At 52.9% G+C, this 24,002-nt stretch overlaps 1 protein-coding gene across 1 annotated transcript; it reads right to left on the bottom strand.

Annotated features, from left to right (window-relative positions):
• Positions 1-728: 728 nt before the first annotated feature.
• Positions 729-23,052, bottom strand: XKR5 (XK related 5). Its single transcript, XM_061177405.1, has 7 exons — positions 22,995-23,052; positions 20,812-20,995; positions 13,510-13,694; positions 12,646-12,855; positions 10,932-11,101; positions 6,239-6,350; positions 729-2,169 (listed from the first exon to the last, which is right to left on the bottom strand). The coding sequence occupies exons 1-7, from the start codon at positions 23,050-23,052 to the stop codon at positions 1,040-1,042; spliced, it is 2,049 nt and encodes a 682-aa protein (XP_061033388.1). The 3' UTR covers positions 729-1,039.
• Between the last annotated feature and the right edge of the window lie 950 nt (positions 23,053-24,002).

Raw genomic sequence — 24,002 nt, 5'->3', positions numbered from 1 at the left:
GTGTGGAGGGGAAAGGCCAGACATCCTGGTCAGACAAGGCTCTTCTCCTGGCCTGGTCAGAGCCACCGAGGCTGTTCTCCACGTCCTCCTGACAGATTCTCTCCTTGACCAAACCCTGCTCAGGCTCCCTTGAACTTTTCAACCAAGTCTACTTCCACATTTCTCCCTGCATTGTCCAATTTTAGCAGGAATCCTGTTAAGTCAATTTTAACCAGAAACCCTCACCCTCAATATCTGATTATCTTCCATATCTGATCAGGTTCCTCACCCCTTTCCACCCTGCAGGTGATGTCTGACCTCCCTGGCCTGCCTTCAGCGAGAATCTGTTAGGTCAGTTTAGCCAGAATCCCCCTTTACCCCGATGCTTCCTCTTAGTAATTTCCATCCACTAAGTCCCACCTGCTGCTTGGCTATAAACCCCCCACTTGTCCACAATGAGTTCAGAGTTGTGCTGGTTTTATACTGAGGTCTCTTTCTCTATTGCAATAGCTCCTGAATAAAATCTGTTTTCACCACTTTAACTCTGTCCAGCTCTGGTTTTTCTCTGACTCTCCTTCCACTGGGCAGAGGCCTGAGATGTCCTGAAGTTTACCAAGGAATTTCATAAAATAATGCAGTTAAAATACATTTTAAAAAACTTGATTAAAAACCAGTGTCAGGAGCTAGCTGTATCATGAAAACCCAGAACAAAATAGGACTCTGGGTTTTACCTTTGAGTTTCCCAGGAACCACAGTGGGGACAAAAAAGGATCATAGAGTTTGTAAATGGAAGCAGTCAATTTTGATTGGAAGCCTTATCTCTACCACCTTCTACACTGTGTTAGAGAATGACTCCTATGTATACGTGTGGCATGTGGTGTTTGCAGGGGATCTTATCTAATCTAATCTGGTTCTCTCATTCTCTAGCTGTGTGGACAGAGGTCCAGAGGGGATGTGATGTACGCAAGGGTGTAGGTGTCAGAAGTGGGATTCCTCCTATCCCGACACCGATGACCAGCTTGATTCATTGGCCTGTTGCTTTATCCCACAGTGACTGTGGTCAGATGAAGAAGCTTGTCTCAGTCTTCAGCCTTTCCCTCCAGCTGCTGTCCCTGTGGGTGGACTCAGACTTGGGGGTGGACGTGAGGCAGGGCTCAACAGCGGGCCTTGGGCTCACCTTCGGCCATGACGTCTGCGTGCCAGCAGTGGCAGGACGGTTCTGGTCCCTCGTGGACTCCTGCCGCTCCCCATGCCCTGAGCCACCCAGGGCTCTGCCACTAGGGTGGAAGCTTCTACCTGGGCCGGTGCCTAAGATCGGGCTGATGTTGGCCATGGTGGCGGGAAAGGGCTTGGTGGCCGGCAAAGGTGAGGCAGGCCGGGCAGGGCTGCCCTCCCCCAATCTCCTCCCAGAGAGGGACATCGTCAGTGTTGTCCTCCCACCTTCTTGGTGTGAGGACGTGGCCCCTTCAGTGGTGGCACTGAAGTAGAGTGTGGAGCTCTCCTGCCCTTCCCCTCCACCCAGCCACCCACCTGCACCCCTCCCCTGCACCCCAGAAGCAGCCCCGTCTCCTTCCTTTGGGCTGCCCTCCTGCTGCATAGCTGATGGCTTCTGGGCAGGAGTTTTGTCATGATTATCGCTGGCAAAAGAGACATAATTTGAAGTTTCGTCAGCCTCTGCTCTGGGGACCACTCGAAGCTCAGAGCCTTCCTCTGAGGTTAGGGAGTTGTGGGGTGACGATGGGGGCTCTTGCTGGGAGGATGGGAGCTTCCTCTCCTGGTTGCAGTGTTGACTCAACCCCCATGGAGGGGAACAAAAGAAGCCAGGATTGTCTTCTCCAAAGAGTGCGTTGATCTTCGACACATTTCCCGTTTTCAGGGCAAGCTTCACCAATAGCCAGTGGTGATGGCTGAGGAAAGAGGCCTCCCCAGACATCTGGATTTCCATCCCAGCCTCTGGGGGACCCCACTGTGGGCTGGGGGGCTTCCCCAGGCTTGTTAGCACATCACTTTCCTCTTGGCAGGTCCCCAGGCTCTCCGGCCCCTCCCCAGCTGGACCCGAGGCCCGGGGAGGAGAGTCTCCCTCTGCTTTATCACCCCCTGCAATGCCACAGGACTTCCTTACAAAGCCCTGCCAGATGTCTGTGGATTTAGGATGTAGCAGGCTGTAATAAATGACCAGCGAGACACTGCCTGAAAAAGAAGAAGAAAAAGAACACACGGTTATCTTCTTTGAAGTCCTGCGTCCTCGCTGTGGTTTGCAGAATTCCAGGTTGTGGAATTTTGAGTGGAGTAATGTAATTTGGGATCCAAAACAGGACTCGTTGCAGCATCAGAACTGGATATTTGGGGGGAGTTTAAGTCTTCTCCAGCTCCCATAAGCTGCAAATGTGTCTACACTTGAAAATCTAGGAACAAAGTTTAAGTCCTGTGGATTCTACGACTTCTTCCTTGAGGGATGCTCCAACTGAGTCCTCTAGATGTGTGTGTGTATGTGTGAGAGAGAGACAGAGAGAGGTTTGGTAGAAATGATCATTTTACTTTCAGAAAACTGGGTCAGATACTCAGAGTTCAACCATCTGCTCACTGGTTGATGGATTCCAAAGCGAGGGGAGGGGGAGGTAAGGAATCATTTCAAAAACAAGACCCAAGCAGAGGTTAAACATACGCATCAAAAACCTCGTATCAAGGAATTTCCATGAACAGCAACAATACTTCCTTTGTGCATAAACATCTTAATCACATTGTTGTCAGGTTCATTTATTTTGATCAGAAGTGTTGGCTACGGCAATAATTCATTTAACAGAGCTTTCCAGTAATCCTCCCACGTTATTTCCAGCTTCCTGTTGTACTGGACCAAGCGCCTGGTTGCAGGGCACTCGTTATAAACAGCATGAAACATGACATAGGCGGGGGAGGAGGGGGGAGAGCATCCGAGGGGTCAGGAAATCGCAGCAAGGATGGAGCTAGAAGGAACCTAACAGACGTCCCCTTGCATCCTCTCAGAGTATCTTTGGGGGAATGGAGACAGAATTCCTATGGGATGTGACCGAGTGTTGTTTCTGCAGGGCGCACGGCTCCGGCCATTTCTATACATCGTTCCAAGTTCTCACAGTCAGCGTGAGGGAGGTATTGTCACTCTCCTTCTACAGTGAGCCACCCGAGGCCAAGAAATGGGGGCTGACCCCCTTCCCCTCCATCCTGCAAGTCCCAGGTACATGTGTTCAGCGAAGGTAGACTTTCCTTGAGGCTGCGTGCTTCACTGGGTTCTTGGTTGCAGCCCCAGGCTGGCATGCAGTAGGTGCTCAATAAATGCTTGTCAAGGGAGCTCAAGATGGCAGCCAGAGCTGCTGCTTTAAAGCCTGTGCTCTGCTGACTATAATTCACGTCCCATGTTCCCACTGAGGACTCCCTCCAGCACCACAGGGGAATCAGGAGTTCAGGCTGCCCCAGGAAGCCGGGGAGAAGGACCAATAAGCCTGGCTCTGTCTGAGCCCCTCAGGCCTTCTGAGCCCTGGGTGCCGAGCCTTGGACCTGGCTCCCGGCTCCCTGGGCCCTGGCTCAACACCCAGAGAATGAAAACATCTTCTCCTTGGAGAAACACTGGGTGGGCACCCAGCATGGCAGCTCCCAGGAGCCCCACACATGTTAGGAATGGTGTCAGACATCTCTTTTCCAACTGGAGCGTCAAGCAGATTGTGCGGGGGGGGGGGACCTTTTTACTACCGACCCCGCTGTGCTCACAGGACTCAGTGAGAACTGGAAAATCCGAATGAGTGCTGGGTTGCCCAGCTTCACCATCCCTTCACCCCAAGTGTCATGGTGCCCACGCCCCCAGGAAGGATTGCTTGAGCAGCAGTGCCATGTGAGAGAGCCCAGCCGCTTCATGCCTGGGCACCCTGGGCACTTACCTGCACCCTAGCGCCTGGCATATATATTATTATTTTAAAAAGGACCAACCAGCTGTCCTACAACAGGCAAATGGTTGGCACACTGAGCCTCATCCAAACCACGGACCAGTCCTCAGCAACAAAGGAAGGGATATTGATACACACGAGGGCCCAGAAGAATTGCTAGGGAATGGTGCTCAGTGAACCAAACCAATGCCCAAAGCCACACACTGTACAATTCCAGTTGCATAACATCGTTGCAGTGACCAAATTATAGAAACAGAGGACAGGTTAGCGGTCGCCGGGGGTTACAGAGGAGGTGGAGATAAGAGGAAGTGGATATGGTTTTGAAAGAGTAACAGAAGGGTCCTTATGGCCTCGGAAAAGTTCTCTCTGCATCTTGAATGTGTCACGTCAACATCCGGGTTCTGATGTTCTGCTTGTAGTTTTGCGGGAAGCCACCACTGGGGGGACTGGGCAGGGGTGCAGGGATCTCTCTGCGTTCTTTCTTTCCCCTCCCTCCCTCCCTCCCTGCTATACCCTTCCTTTCTTCCTTCTTTCCTTCCTTCCTTCTATTCTTTACTCTCTCTTTCAAACTCTCTCTTTCATGCACAATTTTGAAAATTTTCCCTGTTCTTTACCATAATACCTTCCATCCATCCTCCTAGATCCGACTCTCAAGTTATCTTCTCGGTGAATTATTTTCATGCATCTCCAGTCACATTAGCCGTCCTTGCGTCATTTCTCACTTTACCCTCTTTAAAATGTTTTTTAAAAAACATTTATTGATGTGGAGATCTCTGTATTATTTCTGACAACTTCGATTATCTCAAAGGTAAAAGTTTAATTTGAAAAAGAAGGGCTGACTTGGCCACCGGAATCTCTAACGAGCCTTGGTTCCTGACAACGGAGGGGTCGAGCTTAAAGGTCACCGCTGGTTCGTGGCCCTCGAATACTTGTTTTACGGCCACGTTTATGAATCTGCTCCGTCCCTGTAAGAGTCTCTTCATGTCTCCAAACGCTGGAAGCTCTGGGGCGTTTCCTCTCCCTGGTCAGTGCTACCCTGACGGGCCAGTCCAAGCCCCGGCTGCTGGCCAGTAAAAGGACCCTACTCCCCGCCACCCATCCTCCTGCGTCAGGGGCCAGGGCTGCCCGGCGGTGCCTCGACTCCCACGCGCTCCCCCCGGGACGTGGGTGGCCAGAGACAAGGCCTTGGGGGGGCGCACGGGAGCTCAGCCCCGAGTTGTTGCGAACAGCGGGAGAAGCCTCTGCCCTGGACCATGTTTCAGAAGCGCAAGGCCCCGCGTGGAACATTCGGGTGCCGTCCTGGAAGCTCTGGCGAAGGCCGCAGAATGAGGGCACCGCCATCGCCGGGCCAGCGCGTGCTGGGGGAGGAGTGCGGGGAGGAGGCCGGCCGCAGGGCTGCGACTTCTTTTTTTTTTTTTTTTTAATTGAACCCAGTGTTTATATTTAATTAATTAATTTATTTTTATTTATGGCTGTGTTGGGTCTTCGTTTCTTTGCGAGGGCTTTCTCTAGTTGCGGCGAGCGGGGGCCACTCTTCATCGCGGTGCGCGGGCCTCTCACTATCGCAGCCTCTCTTGTTGCGGAGCACAGGCTCCAGACGCGCAGGCTCAGTAGTTGTGGCTCACGGGCCCAGTTGCTCCGCGGCATGTGGGATCCTCCCAGACCAGGGCTCGAACCCGCGTCCCCTGCATTGGCAGGCGGGTTCTCAACCACTGCGCCACCAGGGAAGCCCCGGGCTGCGACTTCTGTTATTTTCCAAGTGCAGGAGAGGAGCTCACACCCGATCCGCTAAGCCGGGGCAGCGCGGTGGGCACAGCGTGGACCTTGGAGCCGTTCCCTCATCACGAGACGTAACCGATCATCTTAAACCGCCAGGCCCTGTGGCTCTGCCCCTCCCAGACCGCCTGACCTCGCGGCATCGCTCGACCTCCCCGGTGCCTCACCGCAGGCTGGGGGGAGCTCAGCCGCTCTTGTCGCGATGCCGCACGTGTGGGGGGGTCAGGAAGGTCCCTGCTCTGCCCGCTCCGCACCCAGTGCCTCGATGCTGGGAAAAGAGCGGGAGCTTGCGTCCTTGACCCCTGCCAGCGCGCCAGAGAGGGTGCCACCCCCGAGGCAGCCCCTGCCTCACCAGCAGTTCCTCTGAGCGCAGCCAAGCAAGGCAGACGGAGGCTGATCCGGTTTCTCGTGCCCCATGGGAGCGGCCTTGCCGCCCGCAGGGCAGGGAGCTCCCCTGGTCTCCATCCAGCTGCTTCTGAGCGCCGTGTCCTACCCTTGGAGGGAGCTTACTGTAAAGAAGCAAGTTGGGGTAGGGAGGGGGGGGCTAGGAAGGAGACGCGGGGTCTTACCGATCAGAAATCCAGACAAGACTCCGGCTACAGCCCACAGGCTGGTCCACGACGCTCCCTGGAGAAAATCCGTGGCCAGCAGCACGAGGATGGTGTTCTCAAGCAGCATAACCTAGGGCACCAGAAGGAGAGTCAGCACGCTTGGCCGGGTGCAGGCGGCCTCGGGACGCCCCCGTCCTGCGATCTGCTGCAGCTCCCTTCAGGGCTGGGGGCTCTGTCCTCGTGCCCCCGGGGGCTCCCACTGCTGACCGGGCCCCCCTGGAAGCGGGCTCAGGGTCGAGTGAGCCTCTCTAGCAACGGGGGATTCTCCCTGTTCTCAGTGCCGCTCATTAAAATGTCTGCAGAATCATAAACGCACAGGAAATGTAAGGGCACAGCTCAGAAGGCTGGGGGGTTCCCTTTGGTGAGTCAGGTGGGGCTGACAGAGACTTTTATTTCCTACTTTATATGTTCCATATTCTCATGTTAACTGTATGCGCCTGTTAGCTTTACCATGCAATAATTAAAAGTATCTGCAGAGCTCACAGTGACACTGAATTCCAGTACGCCAGAGTCAACACACTTTTCATTAACAACTTCAGAATTTTTTTTTCAAATATTTACCTCTTTAAAGGTAAATCTGGCCCCTGGCCACCAGGTGGCAGCAGGGGAGGTACTCTTGCCGGCTGAACAGGGAGCCTTCCTCCCTGGCCTGAAATAAGGGCAGCTCTTACAGAAGGCTCTCCGTATCTCCCGTCCAGGCGGGCTTATTAGCTAAGGTTTCCAAAGCTAATAATTTAAAATATAAATATAAATTAATATAAAAATATTTTAATATAAAATATTTCAATATAATACAAAATATATTTCTTAAAATCAGTAAATAAACGGGATGTAATTCAAAGATGATGTATTTAAACACTGTGTAGGAGACATTTTTTAAAAACCCTGAATTGTAATACTATTATGCTAAAAGTCTTCCAAGGTTTGCCATAGCCATTCACTGGCATCATTTTAACTCTAGAAAGGTCAAATAAGGAGAGAATAAAAAATGATATTAGGGGCTGCTTAAAAATCCTAAGAATAGGGGCTTCCCTGGTGGCGCAGTGGTTGAGAATCTGCCTGCTAATGCAGGGGACACGGGTTCGAGCCCTGGTCTGGGAAGATCCCACATGCCGCGGAGCAACTAGGCCCGTGAGCCACAATTACTGAGCCTGCGCGTCTGGAGCCTGTGCTCCGCAACAAGAGAGGCCACGATAGTGAGAGGCCCGTGCACCGCGATGAAGAGTGGCCCCCGCTTGCCGCAGCTAGAGAAAGCCCTCGCACAGAAACGAAGACCCAACACAGCCAAAAATAAATAAATAAAAATAAATTAAAAAAAAAAAATCCTAAGAATACCCACCTCCCCGTGCCTTAGGCTCTGGACAGCTGTGTTTCAAGGGTCCAGCAGGTGTTATTTCGGTTCTAAATGGCACTGCCCAGCAGCCCAGCCTGCAAAACTTGGAGGTGCTCTCTCTCTACTCCTTAAATCAACCACATCTCATCAGCTGTCTGGCCCTCTTGACATATACAAACTCTTAAGTTTGTATATGTCAAAACAAAACAAAACAAAAAAACTGCTAGTGCAGACTGTGAAAAAAAAGAAAATCCATCCCCTTTTTCCTGTCCTTACTGCCATTTCACAGTTCTGAACTTGCTACTTCCTGTCAGGGCTCTACTGCAATCTCTCCTCCACATCATTGTCGGGGTGACCCGTTTCACCTGCAGATCAGGCCTTGGCATCCTCCCTAACACACCTGGAAACAGCCCCACCTCCACCCAGGGCCGAGTGTCCACTCCTTGACAACGCAGCGGTCCTCTTGACAGTGTGTCCTGACTCTCCGGTCCAGGGTCATCTTCCTACAGGCTGCCCCCTAAAGGGCTGTGACTACTGGTGTTATGTGTCTACTTGACTGGGTTAAGGGATGCTCAGATGCTGGTAACGCGTTACTTCTGGGTGTGTCCGTGAGGGTGTTTCGGGAAGAGATTAGCATTTGAATCAGTAGTCTGAGTAAAGATCACCTTCACCCATGCAGGTGGGCTCCATCCAATCTGTTGAAGGTCTGAATAGAACAAAAAAGAGGAAGAGAGAATTCTCTTTCTCTTCTTGAGCTGAGACATCCATCTTCTCCTGTCCTTGGACACCGACCTCCTGGTTCTTGGTCTTCTGGACTTGGACTAAATTACCACGGGCTTCCCTGGTTCTCCAGCTTTCGGATGGCAGACCGTGGGACTTCTCAGCTTCCATAATTGCATGAGCGAATTCCTATAATAAATCTGCTCTTACGCATCCATACATATCCCATTGGTTCTGTTTGTCTGGAGAACGCTGACAAACGCAATGACTTTCCACTGACGAAGACCCTCTTCTTGACCAAACGACTCAGACAGGCTCCCCTAAGCCCTCTTCTGGACGAGGCCTCAGCCTTGGCCTATAAAAACTGCAGACTCATAGCGGAAATGATTTTGCCCACCTCTGCACATTAAGAGACCCGAACCAACACTACCATAGTTTCTAACAGCTCAAGGCTGCACCCCTAGCATGATGACCCCAGCCACAGTTAAGTCCCTGCCTAAGAAAGCTCAGTGCTGCCAGGAGAATTTACTGTTCATTCCAGCCCAAATCTGGTGATAGGCAGATAGGCCCTGAACTTCCTCTTGGGGGGCGTTACCTTAGAAAGTCTGTGATTATAAATCCTTTCTCTGTCCCTTTGAAATGTACATCTTTTACCACCCAGAGCCGTCTTCTCCAGGACCTGAGGACCATCTCTCTGAAATACACACATCCCAGGAGACGACTCTCCCAGCCTGTGAGCTCCTTGCCCTAAGGTGTGTGAACACTGCCTCCTGTCGTGAAGAGACGGGAAGTGTGTTTCTCACCCCGAAAGTGCCCACTAACACCCCAGATGGTGAGGTCACATTGACCACACCCCTTCACTCCCCGACTCTAGTGGAGCCCACGCTGTCCCAGGCCATTCTCCCTTTAAAATATGCAGTCCCTCTGCACAAATTGAGGTCGGGGTCAGTCCACGCTGGACCCCTTTCCTTGTTGCAACTGACTTAATAGAATCTGTTTTCATCGCCGTCAACTGGCGTCCGGGTGTGTTTAACTCGGTACCGTCCACACTGGCTTTCCTACGGCCTCCCCCGCACCCCGTGGCCTTCACTGTGCTTCTGCATCTTTGCCCCTCCACGCTCGAAACTTCCGTAGCGTCTAAGTTCTGTCTTTTCCTATTCAATCACTCTGAACTCAGTGGTCCGGTGACTAAGACACCTGCAAAGAATTAAGCATTTGTTTCCCTTCCTTATGTAACAGCCCCTAGAACTCCTGGGACAAGGGTGTGAACGTGACAAAAACAAACAAAGAAAAGCAGCAACTGTGAAACGTCTCCTTACGTAGTCCTGCTTCTCAGGGCGCCCATGGGCATCGGCACGTGAACACGCTGCTCCGGCAAACGGACGACGCAAAAGTGACCCTCAGCTTTATTCACGGTGCGTGGGGGCGGGGCCCTGCCACACACTCAGCCCTCACCCCCCGCAGTGAGATGGGCCTTGTTACTCCTGGTTTCCAGATGTGGAAACTGAGGCTTGGCGGGGCTCTGTGACTCGTTCAGCATCACAGGTCCTCTTTGGTCTGTGGGACCCGTGGCCTATGGGGTCACCAAGCTCTACGGCGCTCTCCTAAAACCAGGGGGTGACCACGCCGCCCACCTGCTGCCGGACAGGAGCTGCACCTCCGGGCTCTTCTCTTTGTTCCCACCTCCATCCTGGAGCATCTGCACCCGTGAAAGTCTCTTCAAATTTTTGTATTAGTAATAGCCACTATTTGTTGGTTATTTCAGCCCAAGTTGTTTATTATTTAATCTTCCCAGGGACCCTGAAAAGCAGGTAGGTCTTACATCATTGTCACAGGGACACCGAGAGGTGGGTGGCTATGTCCTGATGTGCTGATGAAAAAATAGGTCCAGAGAGTTTAAATTCTTGGCCATGTCATTTGGTGACAGTTAATGGCAGAGCCAGGGTCCCACGTAAGCCCGTCTGATTCCAAAGCCCGTGCTCTCTGGCTGGTCCTCTCTCCTTTGCCGTTTGCAATGCAGTTCAACTTCCCCCTTCTCATCAAAAGTGTCCCTGGTCATCCCAGTGGGAAGTGACACTCCTGTGAGATTCAGACACTGCTTTCTCTGCCAGCATTTGTCCACATTCTGCCTCTTTTTAAAAACTGGATAGAAGCTTATCTCCTCCATGGGACCAGAAGCAGCCTGCAGACAGGCATTACGTCATCTTTGTGTTTTTCACGCTATCTAGGACCACAGCTGTAACTCAGTGATTGAGCTGATAACAAGGGCATCGCGTATATGACACAGAATAGAACTGTGATTATATTTATCAGATGGGCTGACATAGAGAGTGGCTGAAAAACATCGCCAAAGGCGCCACAATCCTTGCCACGGTAACTACGTGGAAACGACTGGACGTCAGGTTACTATTTTCAGAGCCCATCATCTCTGTTCAAGACTATACTTCCTTCTAGAATTTTTCCTAAAATTAAGCTATTCCTTCTTAATAGATACGTGTGCACAAGTGCACACATGCACACACACACACACGCATGCACGCACACGGTCTGCATATACAGTAAAAGCTGGGATTAAACAAAACCGTCATCACCACTTGCCGTGTAGAACGTGGCCATCCGGCTTCGGGAAGGGCTGTCCCAGACGTTGAGGTAGCAGAGGATGTACGTGGCACCCATGAGCAGGTTGAACAGCCTCCAGTGGCAGGTGCTGTCCACGATGTCACTCTGCTGAGCCACGAGCCAGAAAGTCATCACCAGCCAGTGGGCACCTGCAGAGAGCGGCCTCGGAAGTCAGGGTCCTCGGGGTGGGGGGTGGGGGGGCGCTGAGGGAGGAGACGGGGAGCGGGTAGGGCAGGAACTCGGAAACCAGGGCCTGTAGCCCTCCTCTCTGTTCTGACTGCATCTGACCCGGCATCCAAGAAAACAAATGAAAACCCAGAAGAGATTCAAGGGGCACAGAAAACCCACACTTTCTATTTTTGCAAGTATTATCTCACTTGATCCTCATAAAGGGTAGCTGACCTAATTTGGGGATAAGCAAACAAAAACTGGCTTCAGTAACACTCACCAAATATTGCCTACTTAGGCCTTTTTAGTTCCAGAAAGTGTTTAAAGAGCCAGTGACAAAACTGATTGCTCACTGTTTTTTAATCCCTGCTCGAAGGGCTTAAAAACCTCCACATCCAAAGGAAAGATCTGTACTCAGTCCAGCTGTAGTATTGGTTCCTATAGTTTAGGAGGAATAATGTCATACTGGAGTTTGAACTGAAATTTTTTTAAAAAACGAATTAAAAACAGCTAATGTCTCTCCAGGAACACAATTTCTTTCAAAGATGTCTGCTTTCTGCCAATAAATGTATCCACGCTTGTTCTAGGCTCAAGTGTAAATATCTCTCAGTGCTTCTTGTTCCTTCTTGTAGAGGGTGTTCCCTGATGACCGGAAGAGATTCCTCTCTGGGCAGGGACACACAGGCCCCCGGCAGGCATCCTGCATCGTCAGGCAGACCCCAATCTGGTGCGGCTAGACTGAGGGCTGAGGGGGGGCTTTGGATTCAGTGGAGATGTCCTGTTTGAAACAGAGAAGGTGGCTAAAACTCAGCATTTGAATAACAGGGAGGGCTTTTGGAGGCTAGGAGCCACAGCACAGTATGTACTGCGCATTTCTGTACTGCGTCAGGGCACGTGGGACCCTGTGCCTCCCTCCTGTTTAAGTGTCAGTTTTACCAGGGATTTTCAGCCCATGATATGGAATGTGGAGCCCTCACAGCAGCTAAAGCTGTGCTCTGGAGTTGGCTGGTCCTTTGAGGGCTGGGCTCTCTGAGCTGTGGGCGCGTTTCTCCAGAGAGACCCTCCATGCGTTCCTCCTCTCCCTGGACGCTCGTGGGCTGAGTCTATTCCTCCACATTCTTGAACTTGGGCTGGCCGAGACCGCTTTGCCAGGCAGAATACAGCAGAAGCCACGCTGATTCAGTTCCGGGCCAGTTTTAAGAGGACTGGCGGTTTCCACCCCCTTTCTCTTGGGATGTTCAGCTGACATGTCCGAATCCAGAGGACTTTGCTGAAGAGAAAGGGTGGAGGAGCCCTGGGTGCCAGACGTCTGTACAGCCAGCCCAGGGGAGCCTCCCTGTGAATCCAGACACCTGCTAACCTACTGCGATGGTGTGAGGACGCCCTGGCCCAGGCAAGAACCCCCAGCGGAGCCCAGTCAGCCCTCAGAACCGGGGCTGTTGATCATGAATGGTTCTTTTAAGGCATTAAGTTTGGGGTGGTGTGTCATGCAGCAACAGATAGTCGGAACGTATGCTCAACTCACCTGCAACAACCAGAACCCAGACGCGGTAAACTTGGAAGAACAGAACCAGACTGAGAACGCGGGCTCCCACCATGCCCATCCTCCAGAGCAGCTGGCAGCCGAGGGCCGTCCACGGCATGGAGAGGTGACCCGGCTTCATGGAGCCCATGGCACGAGCATAGCACACCAGGGCCCAGGACAGCATAGACCAGGAGCACAGAGCACTCATCCCTGGAAGCCAAGCGGACAGGACAACCTAGGGTTTACAGGACGTCTAACCTCCTAACAACACCTGACTTCTCCGAGGGCGTCGTCACCTCCGTGCAAACACGCACGTCCTTCTCCGCTCTGAAGAAATGAGGACGTGCAGGAGAGCTTTCCTCGGCTGAACACGTGGGTGCTTGCCCCTCAGGTGGGCTGGGCTCTCCGTGTGTTCACCCTTTAAGAAAAGCACCCAGTCACTGCTCCTCGAGCACCTCCGGTTTGTGACGAAGCAGATCCTAACGGCCCTGAACGTGGCATTTCATCCCAAATGCACTTTGCCCTTCAATCCACAGGAAGGAGGTTTAATCCGAGAAATAAGACCAGGACATCAAATGGCTCCAGGCCCGTAGGAGAGAGCCTGAGCACGTGGCACCTTCCCAAGGTGCTTTCAGGCTCATCTGACTCTCTGCAATTTCTGTCCCATGGACTGAGCGCCACGAGGGAAGCCAGCCCCCGGGAACTCATCGCCCCAAACAAAAGCCAGTATTAACCATTCCCTTGGGCTGCCCTAATTCTCCCAAACAGGAAATCTTAGGTTGCCGGGTTTTGCTAAATAAGGCGTTTCCTTCTGTCCCCCTTGAGAAGTCGGACGGTCTGAGGTCAGTGGTAGGAGACACTCACCCGGCACGACACCAGTGAAGTCCGAGGCGAGAAAGACGTATGTTTGAAGCAGCAGGTGGGGCCCGACCTGCAGCAGGGCTTCCAGGAGGCGCAGGGCCGACAGGTCAGCCTCCTGCATCCGCAGCGGGCCCCAGGGGGAGGCCTCCCCTTCCCTCCGGAGAACAGGGGCCACGGCGTCCCAGTGCCTGAGGAAGAGGAGAGCCCAGGACTCAGAACCACACCGTGATAGCTTACACAGGAACCCCCTTCTCTGGCTTATCGTGTAGAGGCCGATAGCTTTCCAGGGGTTAACCGATCGCATCTACACCCCAAGTGCCTGAGCTCTGACCCCAGAGTGAAGGTGGCACGTCTGACCCAAGCGCTGCAGCAGGTGACCTTGCCCAGCAAGGCCCGGCCCGCGGAACACACTCTGCCCACACGTGGAAGGGGTGGTAGGTCGTGGAGCCTGGACCACACAGGTTTGCTGCGGGCTCTCTCTGAGCCCTGCAAAGTTTGGAGCTAACCCTGAACTACCTCCCCGGCCCCAGGGCCTCTCGGGATGGGAATTAATCCGCTTCCGCTGGACAGCAGGAAGGGCAGGGCGCCATCGTGGGGTGTGCAAGGGCGGGCCGCCCTGGCTGCAGGGACACACATCCAGGAAAAGGAGTCAGTGCAACAGAAGAAAAAGGAGGAAACGTGCCTGTTTCATTCTGCTTCCCCCAAAACCCACCCTAGAAACCTTTCTGATGCTTCCATCTTATGAAAGCCGTCTGGAGGTGCCATGGGTCGCTGTTCCGCGCCCCCAGGAGGGTCGTGCACATATAAAAACGACACCGTTACCCAGGCACGTGTGGGCTCTGGGGACTTCAGGTTTTCACAGCGGTTTCCCACTCACGCGCCCAGAAGCAGGAACACCGTGATCCCTACACCTGCCTGCAGCAGGGGCAGGCGTGCCTGCCAAGTCCATGTGCAACTGCGAACTTCTGTCCTGTCCGAGTTCAGAAAAACTGGGAATCATTTTAATTTACCGACTCCTGAAAGAGAGCTGGGTGCGCCTTTCAAGTTACCCCGAACGCCCCCTCCCTCTGATCTCCGGCCAACATTTCTACGGCCAGAGCAGAAGGGGGTCCTCTTTGAAATGGCTTTGTTCAGGGTACAGAGGGCCCAGGAAAGACACTTAAGAAAGACAGCTTTCCTCTTTCATGATTTGGATCCTGGAGTGAACTGATTTCTTACTGAGTCTTTGAAGCCGTGATCTCTGACCCAAATATAATGTTAAGAAAAAGCATATGGGGCTTCCCTGGTGGTGCAGTGGTTAAGAATCCGCCTGCCAATGCAGGGGACACGGGTTCGAGCCCTGGTCCCGGAGGATCCCACATGCCGCGGAGCAGCTAAGCCCGTGCGTCACAACTACTGAGCCTGAGCTCTAGAGCCCGTGAGCCACAACTACTGAGCCCGCATGCCACAACTACTGAAGCCTGTGCTCTGCAACGAGAGAAGCCACGGCAATGAGAAGCCCGTGCACCGCAACGAAGAGTAGCCCCCACTCGCCGCAACTAGAGAAAGCCCGCGCGCAGCAACGAAGACCCAACGCAGCCAAAAATAAATAAATTTATTAAAAAAAAAAAAGCATATGCAGCTGAATATGGTAGCTTCCCTTTCAGTCCTGAATCCTCCATTGTGGGGACGTGCCAATCTCCCTTCCTACCCTCCCAGCCGCCTCCATTCATTCCACGTGCATCCTAACTGGGCTGCTCCCACCTGCTGGAGACTCAAAGGGTGCAAACGAAATTGAAGACCTTCTCCAGGAGCCCAAGATTCCGTTGTGGAAAGAAAGCCATACACACGCGAAAGGTTTTAAGCAGGAAGAAAGACGTGTGAAAATGAGAGGGGCAGAAGGGGTCCCGGGGAGAGAGGAAAACATGTTCAGGGAAAGGAGGCACGGGCATACTCAGGACAGGGACAAAGCCTGAGGGAGCACGGTGGCGTCAGGGGGGCGGGAGGAGGGCCACTGAAACGGCGGTCCGCCCTGGGGCTGGACAGCGGAGGCCTCTTCTGGCCCAGCTGAGGAGTTGGGTGTCCCTTCTGGACCAGTGGGAAATGGAGAACCAGTGCGAATGCGATTCACCTGGTTTTCTGAATCGCGCTTCTGGAACCTGCTGCGGGGGGAGGGACTCAGGCTGAGATCACTGGGTAGGGGGGTTCGGGGGGCCCAGGTGAAAGCGGAGGTACGGGGCGGGCAGTGGGGGGAGGAGGGCGGAGGTGGGAGTGGATGGTCTCCTTCCAGGTCCTCGCCAGCTCCTGCCCGGATTTCTGGCCGCCTGCCTGGCCCCTGGACTCCCCCTTCTCAGTTCCTTTCCTGTGCTGTCTCTAAGGGCCTTGCCTGACCAGGTTATTCCTTTACTTCAACCTTTGCAGTGGCTCTCAAACCCCTTACCTGGCGGACAAGTTCCTTCACGGTCCAGCCCACTCTGTCTCCGTGCACACTGCTCTTGTCCAGAAAATCCTTACCCTGCACTCACAGCACAGCAGACTTCTAGTTTCCCAAAACCACCACTGGCAGCGCTTCTTTCTGCATCAGCTTTGCTGTTTCCTGGGTCAGAAGTGCCTCCCCCTCCCACGCGCATCAAAGTCCGCCTCATCCTTCAGCCCTCACACGACGGCTCCTGTGACCGGACGGCGGTTCCAAACGTGAGCGGCATCAGAGTCACCAGGTGGGCTGTTTAAAGACAGTTTGCCCGGCCCCAGGCCTAGAATTTCTGATTAAACAGACGCGTTGGGAGAATTATGAGGAGTTTGCCGCGATGCCATGTGGGTCCCGGTGAAGCTCGAGAATTTGCATTTTTAACGAGTTTCGGGTGATGAAGACGTCGCTGGTCCAGGGATGCACCTTGGCAAACCCTGGGGCTCCCAGCATCCTGCGAACATCTCTCTCTTCTTCTAATTCACTGTTCCAGCTTTGTTCCCAATTTGGCCTCAGACTGTGTCTTAATCACGTGTCTCCAGCCCCTTGGGTCACACAAGGTTAGTAAACATGAATGAATAAATACCGAGCATACTGAGCTGTGTTGATGATGGTCTAAGATTTCTAGTTGCACTGAGAAAAACATACACTAAAAATTGACGTTTGTTAACACGTTTAATTAAACTAACTTGGTCTTTGGAATGATGTTTCTCAGCAGGCTCCACTGAACAGCTTAAATAAAAAACCAAACTTATCCGCTTCACCCGGAATAGTCTATCGTAGCCCCACAAGGTGAAGAATTAGTGACACCTCTCTCCATCTTAACACTTTATGGTGACGTGAAAGCTGAGACAGTGAACAGTTGAGGTTTCCGCTAGGCCTGTACATTTTTTTCAACTTTTTAAAATTGCGGTAAAATGCACGTAACATAAAATGTACCATCTTTACCGTTTTATGAGTACAGTTCAGTGATATTAATAATTTAAATTTCATAATTTAATAGATTATTGACAATTTGCAATAATTTATAATGGTGTGCAACCACCACCACCATCGTCCTCTGTAACTCTTTTCATCTTGTAAAACTGAAACTCTGTCCCCATTAAACAATAAGTCCCTGTTCCCTCCTCCCCCGGCCCCTGGCACCCCCCATCCTACTTTCTGTCTCTATGAACTTGACTCTATGAACTTGACTACTCTAGGTGCCGCATGTAAGTGGAATTATATATTTGTCTTATTGCATGGCTTACTGCATCATGTCCTCCAGATTCATCCACGTTGTAGCATATTACAGAATTTCATTCTTTTTTTCCATTGTATGTACAGACCACATTTTGCTTATCCATTCATCTGTTAATAGACACTTGGGTTGCTTCATGTTTTGGCTACTGTGAGTAATGCTGCTAGGAACATGGGTGTACAAAGATCTCTTCCAGATCCTGCTTTCAACTTGTTTGGATATATACCCAGAAGTGGAATTGCTGGATTATATGGTACTTCCATGTTTAATTTTTTTGAGGAACTACCATTCTGTTTTCCACAGTGGCTGCATCATTTTACATTTCCACCAACAGTGTGTAAGGGTTCCAATTTCTCTACATCCTTGCCAACACTTGTTTCCTGGGTTTTTTTTTTTTTTTTTTTAAATTTATTTATTTTTGGCTGTGTTGGGTCTTCGTTGCTGCCCAGGGGCTTTCTCTAGTTGCGGCAAGTGGGGGCTGCTCTTCCTTGCGGTGCGCGGGCTTCTCATTGCAGTGGCTTCTCTTGTTGTGGAGCACGGGCTCTAGGCGTGCGGGCTTCAGTAGTTGTGGCTCGCGGGCTCTAGAGCGCAGGCTCAGTAGTTGTGGCGCACGGGCTTAGTTGCACCACAGCATGTGGGATCTTCCCGGACCAGGGCTCCAACCCCTGTCCCCTGCATTGGCAGGCGGATTCTTAACCACTGCGCCACCAGGGAAGCCCTACGTTTATGTTTTAAGTCCTTGCATTTTTTACAAGCCACTTCATGAGGTTTGTGTTTAATTGGTTTTTTTGTTGTTAGTAGATTCTTCTGCATTATGTTATGATCCCTTTTTAAATGCTATTTGCATAGGATTGTGCAAACAGAATTGTTTTGGCTCCTCCTACAGGTGCTTTAGCTGAACTGCAGTTTTCTGAGCGGCTTCTTTGCTGGCCCTGATTGGGAATCAGTCTTGCAAAATTCCGTGTGGATGTGCTGAAAGACACTCCATTACCCAGTGTCTTCTTTGTGAAAGCCCAATAAGCTGGTTGCAGGATAAGGAATAGATCTCTTGTTTTCTACTTTAACTTTCAAAGTTTTCTTCTAAGGAAGTAGATTTCCATTTGTTTGGTTTATTTTCTATCACAGAAGCATTGCAAACCATGTAGCTTCTTATGCTTGTTGCAAAACTGAGAGACAAATTTGTGGTTCATCGTGAGCAAGAGTAATTGTGCTTTTTTTTTCTTAACATCTTTATTGGAGTAATTGTGCATTCTGCCATTATCTTCTTTCCCAACATTCCCTTCTGTTTCCTGACTTTTCTCACTTCTTTTCTTTTTTCTTGCCTTTTCTTTTTGTCCTTTTAAATTACACGTATATATTTTTAGTCGCCTTAACTTTTTTTTTTTTTTTTTTTTTGGCCGCACTGAGCAGCATATGGGATCTTAGTTCCCTGACCAGGGATCGAACCTGTGTCCCCTGCAGTGGGAGCGCAGTCTTAAACGCTGGACTGCCAGGGAAGTCCCATTAACTTCTTTTTTTAAATAAGAAGAGATATAGATGACTAGCTGTTTTTCCCAATTTCTAATTTTCCTGTCTCTCTTCATTTACCCATTTCAGTTTTTTAAAAAAATATATTTAGTATTCATGGCATCATCTGAGAAACTTGGGGAAGATGAGCGGGGGTCAGTGTTGGACACCAGCATGGAAGTGGATACATGCGAGCCTGACGCTGCCCCATCTCTGAAGAAGGCACTGGATCAAAGGGGACCAAGGGTCCCCACGGAGCCCCAGAAGACAGATTTATCTGACAGTTATTCAGGAGGCTTCTCTCAAGTGACTGGCCCTGACTTCAATCTTCTTTTGAGCTATGACATGTTTGCTTAGGGGAGAGTTGATTCATTTCTTTTCAATAGGTGCTCTGTCCTTGAGGTCGCACGCTTGATGACTATAACGTACCACGTGGTCCCTGGAAGGACCTGAGCCCTTAATGGTTTTCGTACCAAGTTGGGCACACAGAAGGGTCAGCACATGTGGGTAGCGCCCAGTACAGGCTCCGATCCTCCCTGAGTCCAACGGGAAAGCCACCTCTGCTCTCTCCCCACTGGTCAGAGTCCTATCGTGTCAGAGGAGCCACATGGCTTGAACACAAAGGCTCAGCTTTAGGCAAAATTGCTGTAGCTGAAAATGCTTCTGGTGCCTTTGGAGATGCAGGGTTCCAGCTCCGAGGGGCCCAGAGAAATTCTGGTGGTTGGGCGATGTCTTTATCAGAAGTACCCTCTGCCTGCAAGCTGAGATTCATTCCCTCCTCAGAGGCAGCTGGGAAATCAGAAAACTCACTTCAGCGCCTCCAAAGAAAGCCTTAGGCGTGGCTTGAAGGCATAAACCACCCAGAACAGCCAGCAGCACAGCCCGAGGTCCGAGACTTGGCCTTGACTCCTGGAGAGCCTTCCTGTCCTCAGCGTCTACAAGTTCCTGTGCTCTTGAGCCGGAGGGCTTCACCGATCTGATCTCCCAATTTTCTCCCTTTTAAAATTCCTGGCAACTCTATGGGATTATGAGGCAGCTGAGAGCTGAAATGTGCCCCAGTGTAAGCTCACTGCCGCATCTGCCCTGACCCTCCAGGAATCCAGGTATCCCAGGGAAAATAACACCTTACCGGCACTGGTGGACCAAAGGTGAGCCTGCTGAGCGCTGGGCCTGTCCAGGATGCCTTTTTTTTTTTTTTTTTAATTAATTTATTTATTATTTCTTTTTTTTTTTGGCTGCACGGGGTCTTTGTTGCTGTGCGCGGGCTTTCTCTAGTTGCGGCAAGCGGGGGCTACTCTTCGTCGTGGTGCACGGGCTTCTCATTGCGGTGGCCTCTCCTGCTGCGGAGCTTGGGCTCTAGGCGTGCGGGCTTCAGTAGTTGTGGCACGTGGGCTCAGTAGTTGTGGCTCGCGGGCTCTAGAGCACAGGCTCAGTAGTTGTGGCACGCGGGCTTCAGTAGTTGTGGCACGTGGGCTTCAGTAGTTGCGGCTCGTGGGCCCTAGAGCACAGGCTCAGTAGCTGTGGCACACGGGCTTAGTTGCTCCGCAGCATGTGGGATCCTCCCGGACCAGGGCTCAAACCTGTGTCCCCCTGCATTGGCAGGTGGACTCTTCACCACTGCGCCACCAGGGAAGCCCCCAGGATGCCTTTTTATGGAAAAATTTGGCCCTGGCACCCAAATGGCTTCTCCTTGCAATAAAAGCTTAATGCAAATGTTACCAGGCCGACCCCACTGCTGAGTCTGCTTAAATCTGTGTCACCCTCCTGGAGTAAGGGAGTAGGGGTTTACATGGACCGGCCCTAACTGAGTCACTTTCCATGGCTCTAAAGGCAAGGCCAACTGAATTAAACAAGAGCACATAGGATTTGGCCCAAGTCAAGAAAAAGCTTTTGAAGGGTCGCGGCTCCTTCTGCTAGGAGCCCCTTGAGGATGCTCAAGGAAGTTCAGGCTGGGCGAGGTGACCAATATCAGAGCAAATGTTCAAAGAGGTGGCTTCGAACATTCTCCCAAGCCTGCACTCTTGTGACCCTAACGACGGAATACGTATGCACAGAAGAACCCTCCTATCGCACGTGTGAAATCACGCTTCAGGGTTGAAAGGGGCTGCCTTACCGCTTCCACACGCCCAGCTGGAGGAGGTGTAGCACCACCAACGAGCAGTGACTTTGATGTCCATCTTCTCGGAACCAAAGGTAGCTCAGGCCCTGGACCAAGAAGCCAGGCAGTAGCACAGAGAGGGCCAGCCACCCCCAGAGGAGCCGGCCTGTGGTGAAGTAGTAAACCACGGTGCAGAGGCCTGGGGACCAGAGGAAGGACCAGAGGGTTAGTGGAAGGCAGGAGGGAGCCTGGGCAACCAGCCAACACTGTGTCCCTACAGCCAGCAGTGCTGCCTGCTACACCTAGCCTGGAGTGGGCAGAGCCCGCGGGCACTCCAGACCGGAATGAGGTTGAACGAAAGCGCCAGAGCTTCCCAAAGGATCCCAAAGGCCCAGACACCATGGCTGTATAAAGGGACTGTTGGATCGCATAGGACAGCATGCAAAAAAAACACCTGGCACTTAGTATGCGCTCAAAAATGTAAACCCTCCTCTCTGGGGACGGCTTCATTTATTTTATTTTTGAGGGTTGTAGGATAGGGTCAGGGAATGGAAAGAGCTTGATAAATCTAGGTTAGGATCTGCCCTCCCTGATGAATGACAATAGAGGTGGGTGCTTACCTCTGTCCAGTACTAGTAGGTGCTCGGGGCTCACAGTAATTGTTTTACAGGACTATTGCTTGCGTTTCCCAGTGTTAGAGTTTAACATGGATTTATGGGCACATAAAGCTGTGAACTGCAGCGGTAAGAGAGCACTGCCCCAGGTACAGACGGGAACCCTCCCAGAGAAGCCAGGGCTTGGGCAGCCATTCCTTGGTGCCCAGGCTCTGTCTCTTGTTCTAATCACCTGGCACACAAGGCAAACCAGGAGCCCCAAGCACAAGAAGCCTCTGGGGGAGTCACGCCCTGCCCAGTCTGAGGAACGCTGAGGCCCAGGTGTTCCTAGCTGGGAGGGAAGGAGGAGTCCACGTCCGCGGGGCCACCTGGGGTGGGTGCTGAGACCCGGGGTCCTGTCTCATCTTAGCCCTGCTCGGTGGCGGCGCTGGACCCCGGAGCTTTGGAGCCGGTCTCAACCTGGGACCTCCTCTGGGCGCGTTTGAAACCTCATGGCGGGGACTACCCCGGGGGACCTTCGCGGACCGCGGTTCAAACAAGGGACCCGCCGACACGGCGCGGGGGCAACTCCCTCCCAGGATAAAGTGCAGAGCCAGCGCCCGCCGGGGTCCCCAACTGCCTGCGAGCTGGGGAGTGGCGAGGAACGCTGGGGGGTCTGGATGCTGAAGCCCCATTAATTCCACTCCCCCCAACCCCTCCCCCATCTGCGGGGGCCCCGCGAGGAAGAAGCGGCTGCAGGGAGCCAGGCGGCAGCGGGCGGAGGCCTCCGCTCCGGCACCGAAGGAGTTACAAGTTCAAACTAGAAAGGCGCTGAACCGCGCCGCCGTCTCGCCCCGCCTCGGCCGGCGGACCGCGCTCCCCACGCGCCCAGGGCGCCCCGCGCCGGCCGCCTCCGGCACAGCTGTAGACCGTCCTCCCTCCAGAGCTCCGCGGAAGCCGAGCCCAGTCCCACCACAACCTGGCCCCAAGCGGCTTCCCCCGCCGCCCAGAACCCCCAGGCCGGCCGGGTAGTGGGGAGAGCAGGGCGCACCCAGGCCCGCGTGCAGCGCCTCGGGCACCTGCAGCACTTTGCCGCGTCCTGGAGGCCTTTCTGGAGGGAAGGGGGGGGGGCACGTGTGCTGAGACTCCTGCAGGGGATCACGCACCCGCTGGAGGGGGAGGGGGGAGTATCGTGCATCCGCCGCGGAGGGACCTCAGATGCAGGGGGACCATGCCTGTAAGGGGGAGGGGGGAGGATCGTGCACCCGCTGCGGAGGGACCTCAGATGCAGGGGGACCATGCATGCAAAGGGGAGCGGGGAGGATCGTGCATCCGCCGCGGAGGGGCCTCAGATGCAGGGAGACCATGCATGCGGGGGCAGAGGGGGCGCGGCATTCATCCTCGGGGGCAATCACGCATCCCCGGGAGGGTCGTGCATTCGCGGGGATCTACTAGGGGCCGGGCGGGTGGGGTGCCACCGTGCGTGCACTGGCGCGCAGTGCTGGGCGCAGGCGGGGACAGGCCGCCGCCGTGGCCGGGGTGGCGTGTGGGTCCCCGGGCGTCAGGGTGGGTCGGAGGGGTGAGCATGGCCTGCCCCGCACTCACGCGCGCTCTGCTCGGCCGCCAGCAGCAGGGCGGAGAGGCCCAGGACCCCCGCGTGCATCCTCCGCGCCCGCCGCGCCGCTGGCCTACCTCCCGGGCCCCCGCCCCTTCCCCTCCGGCCGCCCCGAGTCGGGGAGGGTTCCGGCCGGAGACCCGACTGCAGGATGCATTTCGGCTGAGCCTTTAGGCGCGGAGTGTCTCGTTCTGGGTTTTCCCGAGTAACTGGATGGGTCGGAGGGAGGCAGGGAGGGGGGCAGAGTTGAGTTGTCTGCTTCCTAAGCGGGGAAAGTACCGATTACACCCGGCCTCTAGATGTGCGCAGAAGCGGTTCCTCTGCCGTCCCCCAACCTTATAACGGGCCCTGGAAGAGTACAAGGTGAACCTTAGGACCGCAGGTCGGTGGTCGGCAGGAAGTGAAACTGGCCACCGCCTCCGGAGCCGCTGAAAGGCAGTCTGGTCAACCAGTAGGCAGAGAGCACATGTAGGTCTATGGAAGGAGTTGAGTTAGAACCGTTAATTAGTCTTTTCAAAATCTTAGAGGGCATGTAAACTGGTATCTTCTCCTGTATCTCACTATCAACTCCATCCCGATCTCTGGCCTCACAAAAGGTTTTTTTCCACATGGGCTTGAGGGTTAATCAAGATTCCCATGCGCAAGAAGTAAAACTGCCCACTGGAAAACCTCCCAGGACATCTATCTATCTATCTATCCATCTATCTATCTAACTATGGTGTAAAGGAGAAGTGGTATTTAGTCATGGTGATGCTGAGATGAAGTTGGGGTCTTTAACTTTTAAAGCAGGCAATTATCCAAACTATTCCTCCTTTTTATTTGGGGGGAGTTTTCCACCTCCATCAAGGATTTGCCACGTCCAAACAATCTTGCTGCGCTGATCCCACTGGTTTAATGAGATGGAGTACCCCCTCCTTCCCTACAAAAGCCCTGCAGTAGAAGGAGCCACAGTTGAAGAACTTACATCTTGAAGGAAAAATATAGAGTTGGGTGACCCT

Source organism: Eubalaena glacialis, chromosome 20 (assembly GCF_028564815.1).
Source record: "Eubalaena glacialis isolate mEubGla1 chromosome 20, mEubGla1.1.hap2.+ XY, whole genome shotgun sequence".
Taxonomy (NCBI): domain Eukaryota; kingdom Metazoa; phylum Chordata; class Mammalia; order Artiodactyla; family Balaenidae; genus Eubalaena; species Eubalaena glacialis.
This window is presented reverse-complemented; position numbering and strand designations above follow the sequence as displayed.

Coding starts and splice junctions, on each gene's coding strand:
- XKR5 (XM_061177405.1), bottom strand. CDS start 23,052: ATGCACGCGGGGGTCCTGGGCCTCTCCGCCCTGCTGCTGGCGGCCGAG. Junction 6,351..10,931: donor GGATGGCCACGTTCTACACG/GCAAGTGGTGAT, acceptor CTGGTGCCCTAG/GTTATGCTGCTTGAGAACAC. Junction 2,170..6,238: donor CTTGTCTGGATTTCTGATCG/GTAAGACCCCGC, acceptor CTTCTTTTTCAG/GCAGTGTCTCGCTGGTCATT.